The sequence below is a fragment of the Cloeon dipterum genome, chromosome 4 (assembly GCF_949628265.1).
Source record: "Cloeon dipterum chromosome 4, ieCloDipt1.1, whole genome shotgun sequence".
Classification (NCBI taxonomy): Eukaryota; Metazoa; Arthropoda; class Insecta; order Ephemeroptera; family Baetidae; genus Cloeon; species Cloeon dipterum.
In genome coordinates this window covers 14,013,782-14,034,936 of record NC_088789.1, presented here as the reverse complement: position 1 = coordinate 14,034,936, position 21,155 = coordinate 14,013,782, and the positions used below count along the sequence as shown (strand labels likewise).

The 21,155-nt window shown below is 41.4% G+C and overlaps 2 protein-coding genes across 2 annotated transcripts in view; one reads left to right on the top strand and one right to left on the bottom strand.

The window, feature by feature from the left end:
* The first annotated feature begins 257 nt into the window (after nucleotides 1–257).
* Nucleotides 258–21,155, top strand: part of raskol (Ras GTPase-activating protein raskol) — a 97,768-nt gene continuing 76,870 nt past the window's right edge. Inside the window, exon 1 of the mRNA XM_065490144.1 lies at nucleotides 258–551. Coding sequence (XP_065346216.1) covers nucleotides 461–551 — 91 coding nt within the window. The 5' untranslated portion in view covers nucleotides 258–460. The remainder of the gene's footprint in view (nucleotides 552–21,155) is intronic.
* LOC135944118 (juvenile hormone esterase-like) lies at nucleotides 15,843–18,108 on the bottom strand. The gene is made up of 10 exons (XM_065490861.1): nucleotides 17,872–18,108; nucleotides 17,636–17,815; nucleotides 17,433–17,577; nucleotides 17,195–17,380; nucleotides 16,957–17,144; nucleotides 16,735–16,903; nucleotides 16,592–16,681; nucleotides 16,428–16,540; nucleotides 16,222–16,375; nucleotides 15,843–16,169 (listed from the first exon to the last, which is right to left on the bottom strand). Exons 1-10 carry the CDS (start codon nucleotides 18,070–18,072, stop codon nucleotides 15,883–15,885), a joined length of 1,713 nt encoding a protein of 570 aa, XP_065346933.1. The 5' UTR covers nucleotides 18,073–18,108; the 3' UTR covers nucleotides 15,843–15,882.

Genomic DNA, 21,155 nt, shown 5'->3' with positions numbered 1-21,155 from the left:
CTGAAAAACGATAAGCATTTTACCGTCTAATTTTTTGAATAGCTGCTCGCCTGCGGTTTTAAGCGCCACGACAGCGCCGGAAAATGGGAAAGTGGGAAAGAAGTGGGCTCGAGTTCCCTCTATCGGCGCCGCCTCAGCGGAGCACGTGCCGGCGTCGGTCGGAAGGTGGCTCGCCGCGCGCCCATTCATTCATCGGCGGCGGCGGGAGCGGGGCGCCTCTCTCTCCTTTCGCTCGCCTTCGCCGCGCTCTCGCGGAGTCAAACCGCCAGTCGGTGTGTGCACGCCGAACGAGTGCCGGTTTCCCGTCCGAAAAGTGCATCCAGCATGCTCTATGCTCTGTGTCCCAGCGTCCTCTGACCTGATGCAGTGCTGTGATCAGTGAGTTTGACCGCGAGTGAATTTCGGCGTATCGACGCCGAGAGCGCGACTCTTTACCACGAGAGCAACTTCGACGAGCGAGATGTCAGCAAATCCGCACCACTTGCGCCCCAGCTCCCTTCAGCTGCTCAAGGGTGGACCCTGCAGGGTGGAAGGCTGGCTCAACGTCTGTGGTGAGTACCTTTCACTGTCACGTGCCGGGTCGGACGGTTGTCAAATTCCGTGGACACTCAGTACGTGGGAAATTTTTGCGCGAATTCGAGACGCTGGTGGTGGCAGTCTTTGCGATCGATATGGTACGTGGGACGGAGACACCCCGCAGAATTTCAACTGGATGATGAGTCCCTAGGCCACGATAATTAGCATATAAAGAGCTAATCAGTGCGAAATTCAATTTTTAGTGCGCTCTAAATTAAAATTCACATTTCACAAGGCCAGTTTCTTCTTGGACATAAAAAGATCAATAATTTACGTTGCAATACAAACAATTGATTAAAAATAACAAATAAAATTTAATTCATGAATCATGACGTGTATGGCCTAAAAACTTTCCTTTAACCAAACAGTACATACGCTTGCTTAAGGATTTTTGCGCGAAGAACGTCACGCGCGATCCAGCGCGATCGATGCTAAAACCTTTTTGCACTCAGCCAGTCAAACAGCTTTCGCGAACGTGTGGTTCAATTAGAAATGCATTTCAACCACGCGTCAATGGAAAATTAAAAGTGTTTGCCGATGACTAGGCCATAACCATGGTTTGTTTACACTAACCGCCCGCACCTCATTAAGGCCTAATTTTTTTCGATATTTCGTTCTTTTGTTTACTCGGCGTGCATACAACAGAGCCGTGTCAGAGTAATATTATTTATATTGGCCTTTGTTATGGTGAGCATGCCGCTAAATAAGCAACCATAATCGCTGGTTATCTGCGCTGGCCAGACGATTGTTATTATTATATTGCACAGGTGCCCCGCAGCCATTCTCCTTTTACTCTACATGAAACTCATAACGAACGGCTAATAATTGCTCTGTGCAAATAAGAAAAAAAAACCGATTTGTCACCGATAATTACATGAAAAAACAACCTGGTATTATTGGGAATTACAATACCCTATAATTATTTGTGGAAGTGAAAGTAGATGGAAAATTCAGAAACAGCCCGTTTTCCTGCTCCCTGCATTAGTCATCAGGAGAATTGCGCGTGCTCCTGCAACATATCCTCTCCTTGTTCCATGCATTGAGACGACTCTTTTTATCATTTCTTAACGGGCCAGAGATGACGAATCCTGCAAAATCCCCTCTTTCTCCTTGAAGAAAACTCGTGCCAGAGTGAGATCATAATTTTGTGCTGCTGGTGCAGTACGAGCGAGCGGCGGTCGTCGGGGGCTTTAAGCGACTTGCATTCAGACCCATTGATTCCGCCACCCCCGTTCTTTGTGCGTCGGGGTGGATTTCTCCCCAAATCTCGCCGGTTGCCCCATTCACGCAGAATGCATAATGTCAGCTTCGGCTTTTCTCTAGCAATTTAACAGAGATATCGCTTTCATGCTTGCTACTGGCGCAGTTCACGTGAATATTATGCGATGCAGCGAGGGTTTGGGACTACCAGAGAGGGCACCGAAAAACGAGCCAGAAGTACGTGTGTGCGCGCAGACTTTTGAGGAAAAATCGATGAAAGTGCAACAGAGAGTGCCTTTTAAAAATGATGCTGTACCGCAAGAACGAGGGGAGAGCGCGAAATACCACTGAATATTTTATCATCTGGTAGTAAAAACTACCAGCGTACTGAAAACCTAAAACTTGTTTATTTGCATTGATGCCCCAATAAATTTGTCGAGTTTCTGCTGGCAACGCAATTTTTCTATTTAATAATATATTTTTCGCTTAGCACCTATTTTATTTTTATAAATTGCCATTGCTAATTTTGGCTGATGTAAACAATGAATGTGTTTGAATAAAGACCGAAATTAGAGCTTTTGATCTTCATCAAACACAGTCGTAAATAAAGTGCAGTGGCGTTCGCTCTCAGCCGCGCAATTAGTCTAAATAGAGTGCCGTCGGACGCACCCCTGCATCCCCGCGTCGGACCCCATAAATCGCAGCGGCGGAGACGGCGTATCATTCGGACCGGACTTAATATAATACATTCGTCACGGACGTCGCAAGGATATGAGCGGCTCCCCCATTTGCAGATTAGACGTTCGGCGGGATGGTTCGGTCGTCATGACAACCGCCTCCGGATCTCGCACCTTGCCCGCTTATTGATCACCACGCGCACTGACCTTGACACCCATGAGGCCGGCCAACGACGCTCACCTGATCGAAAGGCGGCAAGGCCAAAGGGCACGCACACCTGAGGAATCGCTGATGAACCTCAAATTCTCATCTGCTGTGCGCATCCTCGCGCGGCTCCGCTCCTCTAGCGCTTCGGTCAGTTTTATGGCCGTTGGCTTGACTGGTGGGTGGAATTCCTCGAATTGCTTTTAAAGACTGTTTTGGGAGGAATAAGGAAGCAGGGCGTGACCGCCATGCAGATCGTTGGCACACAGATTCAAGCGATAGGAAATCCATTGATAATTTCCTTCTTGATTTTTAACAAAGCAAAGATCTCAATTGAGACTGTTTTACTATTATATTTTAAGTTGCTCAAGAGGAAGTAAGAATTAATAAAGGAAGTTGGCAAGGATCGGTTGAGGATTAAAAAATGTTCAAATTTTTAACTTGACATTCAGAAGTTGTCCTTTAACTGACTTTTAGTTTAAAAATCTTCTATTTTGCTCTTCAGGGTGGATCTCAAACATTGCTACATGAAGTCCAATTAACAAATAAAAAAAGATGACACGTCAGTTCTGTAAATAAATAAACTCATCTGAATGGCATTGAAGCTCTCACAGGTTCAGTTGCAAAGCTGTACCAGAGGCTTGAGGTTATTTCAAATAATGCAGCTTAAGTAAAACTATATTGTAGAACTCATTCTATTCAATGGCTCAAGAAATGAGTCTCGCGTTCTTACAGAACGAACCTAGCTCCCCACAGAGTAATTTCCCTGCAAGTTGGACCAGCAGCAATGCAGAAATCCATTTTCGCGTTGTTTCCCGCCGGCTGCTGGGATCGATAATCCCTGCTGCAACCCCCGATGAGAAAGAAGGGGTGCATGCTTGCGAGCCGATATTTCTCTCCCTCTCATCCGTGTTGCGGAATGAAATTATGTGCGCGATGGTGAAATATCACTGACGCTGCGCTCGAAATGCCAGCAGCCGTGGTAGATTTTAAAAGATATGCAGTCTGGTCTCTTCCTCAAATGTCACGCCGCCCGAGGGGTGTGTTTTCTAATTAAGGAAATGAGGAAAGGGGTTGACAGTCTCAAAAGAGGGAGAAAATAAAACGTTGCATTCACAAAGGTTTATTTTTTACTTATGTATGCTTTGTTTCATGTTTTAATCTGAAGGATTGCGAAGAGCTGGTTAGAAATTCTCAGATGAATGAGCTCGATGAGGCATGGCAGATATGGGTGATGTCAAGGTGAAGCTTTTAAAAAAAGAAAAGACCTACATTGGAACAGTTCCGAGTGCCGAGACCAAGAGAGCATTATTTGAAACATTTTGCATTGCGTGAGGCAAAACGCACGTTTCAGTGGCTGAAGGTGCTCTAATTAGCATACAAAGGAGATGCACTCACCTACCTGATGCACTTTGCATATTATTCCGCACAGAAGAGTGCTCCCTTTCGCAGCTCGACATTGTTCTCGTCAGGCAGCACGATTCTTTGCTCCAGCGAATCGGCGGCAACTTTATCGTATTCTGGTCTTTCCTCTCGACGAAAACGAGAGGATATGCATATTAGTGTGCAAGTGCAAGCACGAGTCATATCGAGTGACCTCAGCACAGCTTATATTTTACATCGGGTTTTATCTCTCTGCTGCGAATAATGGACATAGCAAGATAGATGCACCTCCTGTATGCTGTGGAGAGGAAAACAATCGTCATCACCTGAGCTGCTCTTTCCTCGCCGACCCTGACTTATTTTCACTCACAACTCACCTGACATGTGTGGTTGTTTGCATGAAAGAGAATTTGCTCATAAAATTAAATCCATCCAAAATGTATTCCTGGTATAATAGAAGCTACATCAAATAACCCTAATTCTAATTTATAAAAATGTTAATATTTAACAATATACATTTGTGCCTCATAGCCTACGTGTTAGGACCCCTCGTGATAAGGGCGCCAGTTGGAACCTAAAAATGTCGATAAAAATAAAATCTCACTTCCGACCAACGAGAACAAGTTCGTTTATTTCATCAAAAGATGCCTTTCTAGCTAGTAATATTTGTATGTAAAGCACAGTGTTTCTATATCAAAGTTTTACATAAAATTTGTTGGTTAAATGAGCCAAAAATTTTATATTTAAGTTTCACATAAATTTTGATGAAAATTATCACTAAAATCCCATATATGAGAAGATTGAAGCTGATTTTCTGCAGGTCATTTTGGTGAAAAAAGTTCCAGTCGAAATTTTTTGCAGCTGGCTGTGCATCGGAATGTTTGAATAAATATTTGCAATTTAGTTTAAAAATTAGGAATGCGCTCTCATGTTAAAAATATTTAATGGGGAATTTCAAAACTTCGCAATGTGCACTTTAAGAACCATCATCAGTCACAGAAAAAGGCAAACAATGCATCAAAACGGATGGCAGGCTTATCCTTGGAGGAGCAAAACAATAAATCAAAATGATAACTCATGCGTTACATTTGAGTGTGCTGTGCATGTTACTCTCCCCGGGTCTGACTTCATGCGAGCGCGTGCAATATGAAATATGCATACTGTGCGGCCTGGCAACGAGCAAAGCAGTCGAGCTAAATTCAAATGCAGCAAGTCGCGTTTCGTGCATTTCGCCGCTGGAGATGCAAATCTCATTTCTCGGCCGACGGTCTGCTGGCTCATTTCAGTGTTTTCTCTTCAGGCAGACGCGTCTCCTCTTTTCAATTTGCGATGCTGGCGAACGTGCCCCTCTTTGCCATGACAAATCATCTCTCACTAAAGGTGGCTTCTGACGGCCAAAGAATTTGGAAATTTAAAAAATGCTCATTTCATTTCTCCAAAAATATGATACTTCCTTAAATTGATTACTGATAACCTTTATTTATTCTTCCCCTTGCTTGATCCACTAAACTTATTTCAGGCATCTAATTAAGATTCTTGTCTCAGCAGGGCTGTCATCGCTTGACACCTAGTTGCAGCAACTTTCAAAAGATAATTGGAGGGCCGCGCAAACTCTCGAGGAATTTTGGCACCATAAATGTGTCTCGCGGAACAAGCAAAACACGCGTGTTCCATTCAAAGCATGCCTGTCTTGCACGTTACGTTTACGCACGCACACCGAGCTTAAATAATGAAATAACTGTTTTGTCGTTGAGGTGTCCTGTGTGCAGCGGCCATCGCACGCTGCGTAAATATTGACACGGTAAAGCTGTCATCGTTCGCATTCAGGTTACCTTTCTTGCAAAGGCGAGTTTATTAAAAACGTGGGTGCCTTTTTTAATAAAAAATAATTCATTATTTATCCTAAAATTTAAGTACTTTGCTTTAAAGTTGTATGTTTATGAAAATTTTCTAAAAGTTTACAAGTTTTAATAATTTATTAAGTGGTATTTGATACAATTTTTAAATTTTTATATTCCTACAATTATTTTTGCGTGAAATACTCTTTAATTTTAATGTTATTAAAGCTTAAATAAAGAAAATATTTTCTCTTTATCAATCATTCAAAACATTATAGCTGATATTTTGTGTTCTGCTCAGGACTGAGGGACAAGCGTATCGATCGCAATTACACAACGGATTCAATTACTTGCATATTTATCCTACCAAAATCGATCATTTTCTGATTGTTCCAAATCCACTATGATATTATTTATCAATTATTTATACGCTAGGATATTTTGATGCAATGAAAAATATGTTGAATAGGCCTCTGCATGTGGCCTCTGGCCGCCTTATTCTCAAGAGTTGTGGAATAGTCAATGCTCTCTTTGTAATTATAAGAATACCAAATTATTACGCGCAGACTGACTGAGTTGCAAATTATTAATGATGACATCGCAAAAGATATGATTTCCTAGGGGGCTCAGAAAATAGCAACATGTTTTCATGTAAAAATGGGTGTGTTCAGCTGGCAAAAAAGAGTTTTTTTTCTCTGCCACATGGTGTTCCAATCCATACCCCAAACCATAAACCAAAATCAAGGCAAACATATGTATATATATCCTGCTCCGTCAGAAACATAAAAAATGCTTATCTGCGTGCGAACAATCCGAACAATAAGCATCTCTGAAGACTGTCGCGCAGTCAGCACTTCTCATTGTTCACAGCTCCCCAGGGTGTGCACATAGCTTCCACCCACTCGTAATCAGATTTATATCTGCTTGCCTCACTCCGCGTTTGGCCGGCCAGCCGCAGCCAGTCAGCGCCCCCGTTCCGATAATCACTTAATGCAATTAAAGGCCTGCCCTGTATCTCTGGCTACGTCTAATTAGACGCTCGCTGGGTCATTCGCAGCCTGTGCAATACTGAGATTTTTTCCTCTTCTCGCCACTGAGAACAAAGTGATTTTCTGTGTTCTCCCCGGCACCATTGCGCGACTTGCTTCGCACACACAATGTTTTCTTTGTATCGTCTGACTCAATCAGCGCTTGATTTTCTGCTCACTTGAAAAAATTAGAGACGCTTTTGAAACGAGCAGCCAGTTGAGCAAATTTGGCACGTTAAAAGATGATTGTTATTACACCATAAATAATCGTTATTTACAGAAGTTAGTGTCAACAGTTAATATCCATTTAACTGGATTCAGCTGCAGTTCTAATTAAAAAAGATCGCAAAAATGAGTAAATACAAAAATATTCCTTTTTTGAAGGCTTTGATTTTTATAACATATTACATACAGTGAAACTGATTAATGGAAGAAGCCATGAAAGCAGGTGCGTTTAAGTTATTTCCAGTCAAAACTCGATGCACAGAAATTTATCAGAAAATATTTGTAGTGCTACAGAAAAAAATGCTCACTATACAGCGATGTATTTAATTTCAACTGGATACAGTAGTTTTAAAGTTTTAAATCTAACATGATACTTTTTTGGCAATTCTGAAAAGTTTGTTTCCAACGTAAATACAGAGAAATCAATATTAAAAATTGCGCATTTCTTGGCTGTTAGCTATGGATAAAAACGTTAGCCAAATAAGGTGTCCAAATCGCATCAGCTTCCTCATCGCTCTTGGCGTTTGGACCTTGTTGACGTGTTTGACGGATTTGCCAACCTTGAATCTCAAGAGGCGGCTAGAAAATAAACTAGCGACGGATTGAGCGAGAGTGAATAATTGTCGCGGGTGTGTCGAATCGTTCGTCGATAACGAACTGGTTTCCTATGACGTGGTGGCCAGTAAATCGATTTAAATCCAATAAATATCTATCTTCTACACACACGAAAATACGCGACCGTGGATTTAGCAGACTCCGCACAATGTTGAGAGCGGACACATGAAAGACATTTCCCTAGAAAAAAAGCACAAAAGCATCTTTGACGTGTGAAATTGCTGTAGTGGCAAGATCGTGACTTGTCAAATTTTCTGGCACACAAGAAAAAACTCGTATCGTCGTGCCACCCTTTGACATTCCGCAAAAAATATTTCTGAAAGATATATGTAAGTTGACACGGTGTTTTCTGCCTTGGATGCAAAATAATTTTCAAATTAAAATGTGATAATTAATTTTATTGTACGACAAAGGCATGCTACACTAAAAATGTCTTACAATAAAAGTTTCCGTGGTAATGATGCTGCTTCCCTAAAACTCACTGTCTTTACGCTGTGCATTATTTCATTTGATATTTTTCACAAATAAATTAAAATGCGCTTCATTTTTCAGTGTCAGATTGCCTCACTTGGCTGTGAATATTTGCAGCACAGCTATTCTACGCTAGACCAATTGGGACTGTGAACTTGCGAGACGAATTTAAAACTGACCGCTCTTTTATATTTTCACCAGTTCGTGGTTTGAATGTATCACCGCAACGTAATTGCTGCTGCTAAGAAAACTGTTCATAATCGATTCGAAAATGCTGAGCAAAGCCAAAGAAAACCCGCGCGTTTCTAATCAGCCGCGCTAATCTGGCAGGAAGAAGAGTTACGCGCGACGAATATTCACAAAACTGTAGTTTCTTCGCGGCCGAGAGGAGCAGAATAGCAACACTCTCCACGCTATCGAGTGAAATGCATCTCTCGAGAGCGCTTACCAACGGCACAATCACAAAGGACTGTTCGCCGAGCTACACGTGTATCACTCGCTCGAGCGTCCAATAAAACAAAATAGGCAGCACAAGCAAAGAAGAAATACATCATTACAACTTTCTTTGCAGATGCTATCGCGACGGCCGCGAGAGAGAAAGAAAAAAATCGAATGAAACAAATGGAATGCACGGCCAACGGGGCTCTCTTCTCGTTTTATAATGCACAATGATATGAGATAATTTTTTCACGACGGCTTCTTTACGAGCAGAACGTGAGTCACAAGCTGAGAGTGTAATTTTCAAACGCACAACATTCGAAGCTATATTGTGCGTGTTTATCTATTTCTGCGTTGACTTTGCCTCATTTGCCACTTTCTTTATTTGGTCTTGTGTCGAGTGAGATCATGCGTGGCTGACTTTTCCAGCCCCACTCGCTGAAATTCACACCCACAAGCGAACGCACTCCATTATACCTGTTTGCGCGCGCGGCGAATCAGTTTTGTTTTGAGGAAGCGGGCTGGCTCGATTCGCTCTGGGTGCTCATGCAAATCGGTCCTATTCCACTCAGCCAACTCGTGGGAACTCTGATTTCAACACGACGCCCGTCGGAGATGAAACTTTTGCCGCAAAATGTGGGATGCTAAATTAAGTGCGAACTTCTGTTAGGCTTTCGTTTTAACTCGCGCATATGCTGACCATATTAGCGGCGACTGTAAACCAAATTATTTTTTTATTCAAATGAAAAGAAAGGTGGAGTCATTAGACTTTTAATGCTTTTGATGGATCGGGACGCAACGCCTATTTCAATTTGAAAGCTTATCTCATGCACCTAGAGTGCAAAATTAACAAAATTTTCCTGTCTGAACCGTCAGAACAATAAATGAGATAATTCATGGCCTTTGCGCGGGTGACGTAGTTATTTGGCTCATTGAGGAAAGCAGCTGCAGCAGCCCCGCTGACTCAAACGCTGGCTCGGCAATATGCAAATCCACTGCTGGCCCGATTCCAGCAAATTGCTCCTTTTCCTCAACAAGCCCAAGAAGTGCCAATCAAGTGCGAAGTTCTTTTTGGGTCAATACGCTAATAGAATGAAAACGAAACTTCCCACTATGCGGTGAACTGCTGTTTAGGTAACATCTGTTATTTTAGGATTTTAGGAGGGCTATTATATTCGCAACCTTTGCAGGCATTGAGCTTTGTTGGGAAATATTATCCAACTTGTTCTAATTAACTTTCGGTGGAATAATTTGCATATACTCTTTTCTCTGAGATTCATTCAAAACAAAGTCGATAGTTTTACAACTTCTCTGTGACGAGCTTAAACAAGAACAGAGGCCTGCAAACGGAACCTTCCTTGCGAGCTAGTTGTGAGAAAATATAGATCTGACCCTCTCAAATCGATTTCACGCACCAAAAGGCGAAGGAACGTGACTCAAGCGACAGTGCGCCACGCGCTAAATGACAGATGGTAACGTCACTTCTTTGGCATACGAAGAAGAAAATTAGATTCCTCTATCTCACCGCCCAGGGTTGAAACTTCTAAACCCACTACGCAGTAAAAAAGCGACTTGCACGCAAATCGATGAAAGTGAAAAATTCGCGGATCGCATGCAGACGGATAAATCACCGTTCTCAAATAAAATACCACGTGAGAGACGTATTGGACGCGTCACGCAGGTTGTTTTGAGGGCGTAGCCATGACCTATGCTTATTTCATCGCACCATAGCACCACTTGGCACTCAAAAGGCACTTTTTCCGCCGCCGAGCACACTGACTTAATCGATTCATCACCCTGCAGCCGCCGCCGCCGCTTTGACTCATGAAATTTTTCTCGCGGCTTTCTTTCAATCCACTCTTGGGCAAATTGGAAAAGTGCCAGTTCACTCCTCGTCATTAATCACCAGCTTGTCCACTGCCGATCCAAGTCTCGTCGAATGACATTCCAGCCGCAGGATTAATTATTTGTTTTCTTCGGCGAACAATTAATTTTTCACCTGCGTTTCACGTTTGTCGAGCATGAAATCGACGCTCGGCCATTGTATGCGCAATCGCCTCGTAAAAAACTTTTGTTTTCAGCGGTCGTGTCTCGTTTTGCTTCTCAGTCACTCAGCTGCACGGTTCGACGACGCCTTTGTATGCATTGCTCAGCAGGATTTGTCTGAAAACGAAAGCACCGACAATCCTAATTAAAAGAAATAACTCGGTGCAATAAATAAATAATGCAACAGCGGCTCCTCGGGCGTTAAATTGCCGGCGCAAAAGCAAACCGGAGAAGAGAGAAAAAAATGACAAAAACGAAGAGCCAAGAGGTCGGCCGGCACCGGCAGAGTGTAATTAAATTAAACATGCACGCATTGTGGGCACTAATTGCACTTGGCTGCTGTTGCTTGAAAACCCGTCCCACGCTTTTAACGTCTCACTCAACGCATCATTTCCTCAATTTGCGTGACACGCAAAATGGCATATTATAAGCCGGCAAGGCGCCGCGGCCGTTGCGAAACAAAGGATGCATCAGTGTGGCGCGTGTGATTTTGCCCACCTCTGTTTTTCAAGCATATTTGTGCCAGCGTGAATCTGGTCCAGAAAAAATGAGTCAATTAACCAGGCGGAAATGAAAGTGTGTGAGGCGTTAATTTTCAGCCAACTTTTATTCTGTAAATGCAGGGAGGGGACATAATTCCGAACTGGAAAGTGGATTTATGGCGCGTTTTTATTACGACGCCACCGCATTTCGCTAATTCTTGTCAAAATGTACGTATTCCCTGCATAGCTCACAAATCTCGAACGTGATCTACTTTTTTCGTGAAGCTTTTATCTGTAAAAATATGTTTCTTTCTTAACATTATTGTTTTTAATCATGACCAGTAAACAAACATACTCATAATATGGATATTTTATTCGTTTGAGGGAAGATAATTGCTCGGTTATATAAAGTCCGTCATTTTTTTTCTCTTCGGATATTTGGCCAAAATCGCTGAAATCTTGATATAACTTTTTGCAGTTGCTAAAGATGTGGAAGTAAAGCCAATATCTTACTCTTGAACATTCTGTTTGTCCTCTCATAAAAGCAGTGTATACAAAGATTACCTTGTACACTGATAAGCAAAAAAGTGCATGAACTGATAATGCAGGCGGCAAATGGAGATTTATTTTGTCACTCTCGCCCATTCAAGCAAAGATAAAAGCTAATTTTCTCCGCAGACCCTTGGCAGGTTGTGTCACGCACACGCAAACAGAAAGAGTAAAATGTGGCCCCCAGCAGCAGCAGCCGGCGGATAATTTGCTCAGGTGCGAAGAACCTTTATCTCCGCGCCGCTAAAGCCTAAGTCATTCGCAAGCGATGCACTTTAATGCGAGATGGCGTGAACCTTTCCTTGGAGTGCTCAGTTTGCTCGGGGAAAAGAGAAGTAGATAGAGAGACTCAGGGCAGTGTTCGAATTAGATTAAATAACGGACACGATGTATTGTGGCGTAGTTTCCAATTAAATTATAAAATCACCTACCGCTTGCAGGCACGAAATTTTTGAATTTAGGTCCTATATCCTGTTCACAATAATGGTAATATTTTCTATTCATGTTCGGTGGAGACTCATTTTAACGTTAAATTATTTAATCATTTTAATACCATATAAACTAAACGTTGCTGTAAAAATAGGATTACTTTTAAAGATCAAAATGCGAACTGTGATCCTCTTTGATGTGGATGTGTCCCAATTGCAAAAATATTGAACCATTTTGAAACATCGCTGGAATAATATTTATGCAACAAGCTTAACAGCACTTATACGTTAATTAAATTTTGTAAAATGATTTTTGTTGGATATTTTCTAAAAAAAAAAAATAAACCTATATAACAACATTTGCCGCTGCGCAATGATAAAATCAAAGCAAAATAAATTAAAAATCTTTTTTTCTTTTAATTTTGGACAACGGTCCTCTTTTGCTAAATCACAGTTCCTGTTTTTTTATGTTCAAAATTTAAAGAAAAGCGACTCTAAATCATTTTTAATCGCATGGTGAAGCCAAAAAGAAAATGCAAGCCACTAACTGCTTCTCGTGAGTGTCATTGTATTGATCGTTGACAAATCGTGCGGCCCGTTACTCATCGCAAATTTCTTGAGCTAACACCATCGGTGCGCAATGTTGTTCAACAGGAGGTCGATCAGCGGCTCATGCTGGTACACTGCTCGCATCCGTGAAAAGAAAAGACTGCACTCGAGAAAAACTTCTCGCTAACCCTTCCTGAAACCGAATCTTTGGCTGCTTTCTTCAGCGTGCGCTCTTGAATTCGCTCTTGTGCCGTTGAGGATGCTTATTATTTGCCACAATGTGATGCTGCGGGTTCGGTTACGAATGCTGGCTGCTTGAGTGACTTAGCCGAGTCAAGTTGGAATGGAGAACTCAAGACGAACGCTTTCATTCAAATGCCTGCAATAGAGCTCCATTGAAAGGGCTGCAGAGTGAGTTCGATCGCGGCGAATATATGCACGCATTGTGTGCTAATCGCAGAGGAAAATTAACGACCGACTGCATTTCCATTCTCTCGCAGGCAGAAACTTTTGTTTTAATTTTCTTTGTCTCGTTTTTGGACGCCGAGGAAGCTAAATAGCGGCTCGATTGTTTTCCTCTTTTGGTTTCTGCGAAGCGAGTATATAAAGAGGCAGAACCCTTTATTTTGCTATCGGCACACTTCTGTGAACCTGGACATTTACATTCACGTGAGAAATCCATTATTCAGGTTTGCCTTCCACACATGTTATTTTCAATTTCCTCCTAGCGAGTGCGTGTGCTCGGCGAGAAAAAATATGAATGATTGCTTAATGACGGCCCCTGAGAATTCCCAATGTGGACTAAAATCTCCTCTTGCTTATTCAATACGCTATGTCGTCGCGTGTTGTACAAGAAACGACGCGAAGGATACAAACTATTCCGACTTTAGAGGGACTGAATTGTCGGAAAAGATTTTATTCATTACCACACACCACATCCCACTCGAAAAGAAGAAAGGCGATTTTAATGATTTTCTCAACCACTTGTTTGATGAGCGTTTTCACATGTTAGCATGGAAAGTTTTTTGCAGAATTATTTAGTTTGGCTCTCCTTAGTTTGTAGTAATATCTATGAATGCCTTTTTTTGGGTAGATGAAGGAGAATAATATACAACATAATTTCTAATTAAATTTTAATTAACTTTTAATATTTTTTCTAATTGAAATAAATTAATAAGAACGTTACATTGAACAAAATTAAAACAAAGAGTGGGCTGATCTAACAGTAAAACATTTTATTATTTTAAGTGGTCATTAATTTCAAATTACATTTTTTATAATATACTCGATCTTTCTTACTTTTTTCAAGACATGTAACAAGTTCCTAGAATTAAACGGTAAAAAACATTTATAGAAAAATCAAAATATTATTCCAGAAAGATTCACAGAAATCGAATGCTTGGTCGCAGACGCTTTCAAAGAGGAGGAGAGTGTAAGGAAAATATTTGCATTCCGCTAACGGAGCCAATTTGGCACAAGGAACGCTATGAAAACATACTTGCTCATTATTGACCATTGTTCCCCTCACCATGCTAATTACGCGGGATGATTGATTCAACCAAGAGAGCGGCGCAACGGTAAACAATGTGCCGCGAATTGAGAAACGACCGCAGGGATTGAGGGATCTCAAACAAAAAGCGGATGGCCCTCGGGGCAAGTGGTGAGTAAAATACGGTCGGTGCCGCAGGTGGATGTAATTAATCAGGCGCGACCTGAACAGCACGATCGGATCTACTCGATCCATCACAGCATTGATTTTGGCCGCAATGCATGACGTGAGACAGAGCAAGCGTACGTTGTGGAAATGCATATTATGCTGGATAGCAGGAACTCGCCTCGAGGCAGACGGAGGAAACGCCCTTCTCCAGCATGGTGTGAACTGTTGCGAAAACTAAGGCTGTAATTTTGACTCCAGCAGCATCGGGGATTTCAGATTTACTCACGTTATTTATGACTATGATCGTATAATTTGAATGCTAGGATTAAAAATTTATAAGAACGTAAATTTGTTGCGTGCTTCTTCTGATTAAAAAAATCATTTCTCGTTCTATATATGTATTCTACTCTTAGCAGGCTAGTCGATGTATTCAGCGGAAATATTTATTAATGGTCGGTTGCAGATATTTAGATCAAAAATCTAATTAAACTAAAAATAACCAGAGGTGAAAATTTATTCTTTTTTAATTATTTTGGATTTTTTTAAATTTTTAGTTTTTTGTATGTTAACAAGTTTAGTATTCTTATATATTGAAAAAATAAGTTGGAACTTTATTGCTTTATCTTTCCTCGCCATATCGTAATAACCAGCATTATGCGGGAGAAAATGTCGAGGCAAATCCCTTTTTCTTTCCCCATATCATTTCGTTGGACGTCATTGGGGAACGGTCCCGTAGTCCCGCGAAACTCGAGATCCCTTTTGCCATCAGAGCTACAGCTCCATCTCCGCTTGGCCACTGGCAATTTCCGCGATAAACAAAGAAATGACACAACAAGTAGTGCCTAGGGAGGACTCGTCATCGTCTTCTCCACTTTTCATCGACCAGACGAGACAAGAGGACAGGCGAGAGAGCAGCAGATCGAGAGAGCGCTTGCAAGACTCTAAAGGGAGCCAAAGAAAGGAGGCGAAAAAAACTGCTGGGAGCTTTTTACTGACGATGCTTGGATTTCATGCTGAGGAGTGCATTTCAATTTAATGGGCCTGCCGAGGGTTATTCGGTCGAAATTATTTATTGTTTGCTCTTCCTGCCTGCAGTTCGAACAAAAACTGGGATGGGCCCGGTTAACCCAAGATAGCGAGCGCGAATGGTGACTCACGAGATTGCGATTATCCGTATATTGCTGCATTTGATTGCGCTTTTTCGAGTCCCCGCCTCGTGAAAAACGTACGCACGCCTCGCTCGCTGTCAGAACGCATTTAGTATCGCGTTTCTAAGTATGTACAGGAGAGGCAATAGACATGTGATATTGAGCTTTTTTATATTGACCGCGGTGCTTGCTGCCGGATATAACAGCGCTTGTAGCCATGTCCCAAACGCAAACCTAATAATACTTACAAGTGAAAATTTAATTGAATTAACAGAGGAAATCGTTTAATTAAAAAAAGCAAAAGTTCAACAAAATTAAAGATTCGTATTGATAGAAAATCGTTCTTAAAATTTATTTTACAAAATTATTACACATGTCTGCTGTAAGGCAAGTTATCATTAATTGCAACCAAAAATTCCTCCGTGTAGTCCTTCTTAGCCACGCTGTTAACGTTGATTTCGAAATATGACTCGTCAATCTGGTCATAACTGGGCCATTCAGGAAGACCGATTTGCACAGGTAGATTAGGATTGCCAGTGTTGGCGAAATTAGACCATAGCGTGGTTAAAACATTGACCATGCCCAGTTCCTCAGCGTTGAATGGATCAGTAATTCTGGGCGTGAGATAAATCATGTCGTCGCTGTGCGGAACGCCTGAAAAAATCAATTAAAAATTTCAATTAAATAAGAAATTTAATTCAAGTACCATCCTCAAATAGAGTAGGTGGGTAGTTGATTCCATTCCCATTAAGGTGGTATCGGCCTCTATAGCTGAAAGTGTACAGGTAACTGTCCGCCTTTTGAGAGTTGATTTGGACCATGCGATTCGCAGGCGCTTTCATGTACTCAGTTGTGAGGAACTAAAACGCTTGAAATAATAAATATTGAAATAATTGAATGGTTTCCATTCACATCCAGCAATCCTGGAATCAGTGCCGTGTAGTTTCCCCTTTGATCAGTGCCGACATAAGAGAGATATTTATGATCCAACATATCGGTAATAGAGCCAGTAGTGTCCGTTATGCCTAACATTTAAATTAATTTAATTATCTAGAGAGTAAAAAAGCTCGCCATACCTGCAAACTCCAAAACTTGGCGAGCGAGCAACTTCCTAATGAAAAATTCGTTGTTAACCAGATTTGCCGCGTTCAGAATCAGATCGAGAGCTGAAGAGTAATGTTTATTTAGATGAAAGCCGCGTCTACCCCAAAACACTCACAGTTGACGTAAAACATGCCGTCGTGTCGAGTTGCGCCAGCCAGTATTGGCACCGATTTGTAGTTACCACTTTGAACGATCACTTTTGGATCGTCCGGCACCACCTTGGTTGCTTCAGGTTCGTCAGGCCTTGAAATGACTGGTTGGATTCCACCAGTACCACCAACACTCTATAAAACGTTTGAAATTAATTAAACTGCTAAAATTTTAATCCAAATATTACGTAGTAATTGATGTGGGCGTCAATCAGTGTCTGTGCTGGAAGGTTAAAGATACACTGGGAAACTTCGTCATCGGTTCCTGTGCAGTTTGCAAATGATGCGATGTCTCTGGCGCTCTTGACTGGGTTTCGGTCGTAGGAGAGAGTAGTCAAAGTTGATCCACTCATCATGATAGCACGATGCAGCATACCTTAAGTTCGATAAGTAATTTTAAAATGGCTGATTTTTTTTAATTTTTACCGTCAGTCAAAGGAGTGATCAGCATATAATGGGAAAGGGTGGATCCAGTGCTCTGTCCGGAAACAGTTACTCTGTTTGGATCTCCACCAAATTTAGAAATGTGGCTCTGAATCCACCTTAGAGCCTCGACAGAATCAAGCAAACCGGCATTTCCAGGAATCAAGTCATTTTGCATTGAAAGGTAGCCTGTTCAGTCTCGTAATGAAGAAGCACTATTTTTTATTTTTTAACAACATACCAAGCGTTCCGAGCCTGTAATGGGGTACAACTAAGATAACATCTCTGTCCAAAATGTGATCAGGCCTGAAATCGCTCTCGTCCCCATTTAAAAATCCTCCTCCGTGATAATAAACAAGAACCGGCAAATTCTGATTGTGCTGGAGCTAAGATGAAAGAAAAAGTTAGATTGTTATCGCGACATAACAATCGCCGCATACATACATCAGGCGTGTACACTTGAACAGTGAGGCAGTCTTCTGAACCGATGGTTTCGTATCTGCTTGACACGAATTGATTGGGAGATTCCGTTCTCTGTTTAAAAATTCCAAAGTCGGGCTGAATGCAAGGAACGCCCGGGTTTGTCGCGTCAAAGGTTCCACTCCATTGTTTAGGAATTGGTGCCTGAATCAAAGCACCATAAAATAATTTATTTCCACTTTATTTGCAAATGAACTTGCCTTGAACCTGTTTGCTCCAGCGGTGGATTCTCCGTAGGGGATACCCTGAAATGCGTGAATGGTCCTTCCGTTGATCGTGGTCATTTCCTTTCCGACGACGGTTCCGAGGCCGTCCAAAATAACGGTTGGGCTTTGGCCATTTGCGCCCAAAATTAAGAACACTAAGCCAATAGCTGACAATGGCCACATTTGACTCGCCATTGCTGTAGAATTGTGTAAGAAGCTGGCTCCAATTTATATTATAGAGGGAAAAATCTTATCTAAATCTTCGCTAGAGGAGGCATCATTGATAACACGCATTTTCAAGTGCACTCCATAACATAATAATAAAGTAGAAAAACAGCTTACGTAACATAACAAAATTTCATAATTTTCGTTAACCGTGGTATGCATGGTATTAATTTAAAGCACTCGCACCGATAACATTTTTATTTGAAATCTCTTAGGGGGAAATATTTAACATATGTGCGCTCGTACCAAAACATGAATACAAATATAATCTACTGTGCCTAAGTAGATTTTTTCCGCAGATCATTTTCAAGTTATTTGGCATTCGTAAAAGTTGTCGCTTAAGACACTGAACGAAATTGAATATTTAATGAACTAAACTCACTGGATCGAGTGCTGGATAACTGGAATTGATCTCGAGAAAACTAGCAATATCAATTTCGTATGCGTCATGAGTTTCAACCGCCACCTAAATTTAATTGCTCCGTCAACGATCCCAATTAAGATCAATTGATTAGAATCAAGTGTTAATGAGTCGCTGACCACAAATATAAATAAATCAATCGGAGCATGATGCCTTGCCAGCTCGCTTAACAAAAAGAAACCCGGAATGAATATTCAGCTCACTCTATAGAGAAGGAAAACCATGAACGCGTGTGAGAACTGGGCCTCGCAAGATCAATATTTTTAGCATAATAAAACTCAGTCTTACGAGCGGTGTAAAATTACACACTGCAAGGGGGCAGGATGTAGATTTTATTAGAATTATGCACGCAACAATACTCAACGCTAATCTACCGTTCTAATCATTTCTGTTTTTTCAACAAACTTAACATTTTAGTCTCACCAAAACAAACCCTTCTGAATTAGTGCTCCAATTTTTAAAATTGAATTTTTCTCAAAGCTTAAACCTTTTCCCGAAAAACGGATAGTTAAATTTATGCTTGTGAGAGTTTAAAATCTCGAATCGAAAGTTAAGCTTAGAGGATGGACTTAAAATGTTGAGCTATCTCATAATAATAACTTTGGTTGCAACGGAAAAGTGCTTTAAGACGTTCCATGATATTATTTTTCTGCACACATTGTTTGCAAAGCTCACGGTATTTCGGACCGAAAAGATCGTAATCCCCATGGGATTGGTCATTTGCAATGTGGGCCAGACTGGCCTGCTGTCGGATTCCCTAACATAAACAGCGGAGATGGAATCAGCATAAATTTTCACGCACGGTCCCGGCTTATGCGTTCTATTTCGAGGCAGCGCCGAGGCGATTAAAATATCATTAAAAGGGTTGCAACGGGCCTCTGTGCACGAGAGTGTTATTTGCATGCAGCTGAGCCACGCTGAGGGCCAGTCAGGCTAGGATTTATTTTAATGGAGCCGCGAAAAATATATTGCCTGCTCTTAAAATTAACTGCCCTTAAAACAAAAGAGGCGTCATCAGACACATGAAAACCCGCACCAACTGAGCTATTTCTGATTGGTGAGCTGGTAGACGTAGTAAATTTAACAAGCCTAAACAGATTTCATTGAAATTAATATCCTTGCTTGAGAGTGAAATTTAAGAGTCATCATATTTGTAAGAACATTTATTTTAAAAATAAACAGATTTAAATGTGTTAACGTAAGAGGTCAAAATTTTTCATTCGAAGTTCATTGACTCTCAATTTTGAGTTTAATTTAATATAAATCTTACTATAATTTGAATCTCTTAAAAAGCATTGTTCATTTGTAGTCGTTATTTAAATTCTTCATTAAATAAATTACGAGTTATTTTCAAACACGAAGGGCAATTTTGATGTCGCACTAATCTGAAATAATTAAACCTGTGTGTCTTTTAAAATCAAATGAAATCTCATCATCGTAACTACAACCCGCACACATAAATTCTAAGCTGAAAACCTCCAGTCCCCAACAGCAACATATTTATTTACATTTCTATTTACACTCTTTGAATATTATCTAGGCCCCCTGGACCAATTCATCGTGTCATTTTTAACTCGCTCTTGATTTACTGCCCTCGAGACGTGGCCCATTGAGATCCTTGGTTTTTTATCGAGCAATAAAATGGACCACGAAATTCGTCTTCGCAGTCAGATAAATGTGACTCACAAAACTCGGGAGACGCGAAAGTGATATTTACGTTGGCCGGCCGCACAACACATGCGTCGCGTGAGGAAACAAAATCGGCAGAAGGAGTTTTGGTGCCCGGTGCCAAGTGTGCGGGGAAGACTGCTAAATGTTGCATCAAATGATAGGAAGCAGTTGAGACGGCGGCGACACAGAGGCCATTTGGAAAGATCATTGCTCGAGTTATGGCTATTTATATCTCATCCGCCGACCCGCTCCTTCTGATTTAGTTTTGGGGTGTGCGTGTGTTTTCAAAACTACCAAGTGCATATATACAAATACAAAGCGCGGGCGGCGAAAAGGCTTCGGTTTTCGTAAGCATTAGCCGTGTAATGACACAGGAAACAGAAGCCGCATATTCCTGCTGCACCCGTTGTAATCTTTTCCCCAGTTCGGATTTTCCCTTCCGTCGCCCCTGAAGCGGCATGAGTCGAAGGAAATCACAGTCAGCCACCAACAGACAACGCGTCGCACCGACCGGAATACTAATTTTGGCGCCCAATCTTATTGAACCCTTTCTGCACACACGCACGTAATCGGTCGTGTCTCTCCACTGGTTCCCATCCAGCGTGACACTTTTACGTCTTCAAATGAGAGCCAGTGGCATTGAGCCTGCTTATTTATTGCACATTGTTCTGCCTGACTCGAATTTTGTCTCCGCGGCCGGTCATTACGTCACCTCACGATTTTTCATACTAATTTTAGCTATACTTACAAAATTTCCCGTGACCACGGCGCACAGCCAAACCTGAATTATTTATACTTTGCCTATTCAATCAGGCGGGAATGACTGTCACTTTTCTACCTGACACCGTATTCCATTTAAAATTTAATTTATTCACACAAGTATTGAGATAAGCAGTAAATCAACGTATATATTGCCACATAACATTTGACTCTCTCTATTAATTCTCACATTATTTTTTAT

Coding starts and splice junctions, on each gene's coding strand:
- LOC135944118 (XM_065490861.1), bottom strand. CDS start 18,072: ATGGCGAGTCAAATGTGGCCATTGTCAGCTATTGGCTTAGTGTTCTTA. Junction 17,381..17,432: donor TTACAGGCTCGGAACGCTTG/GTATGTTGTTAA, acceptor GAGACTGAACAG/GCTACCTTTCAATGCAAAAT. Junction 17,145..17,194: donor GATCACTCCTTTGACTGACG/GTAAAAATTAAA, acceptor ATCGAACTTAAG/GTATGCTGCATCGTGCTATC.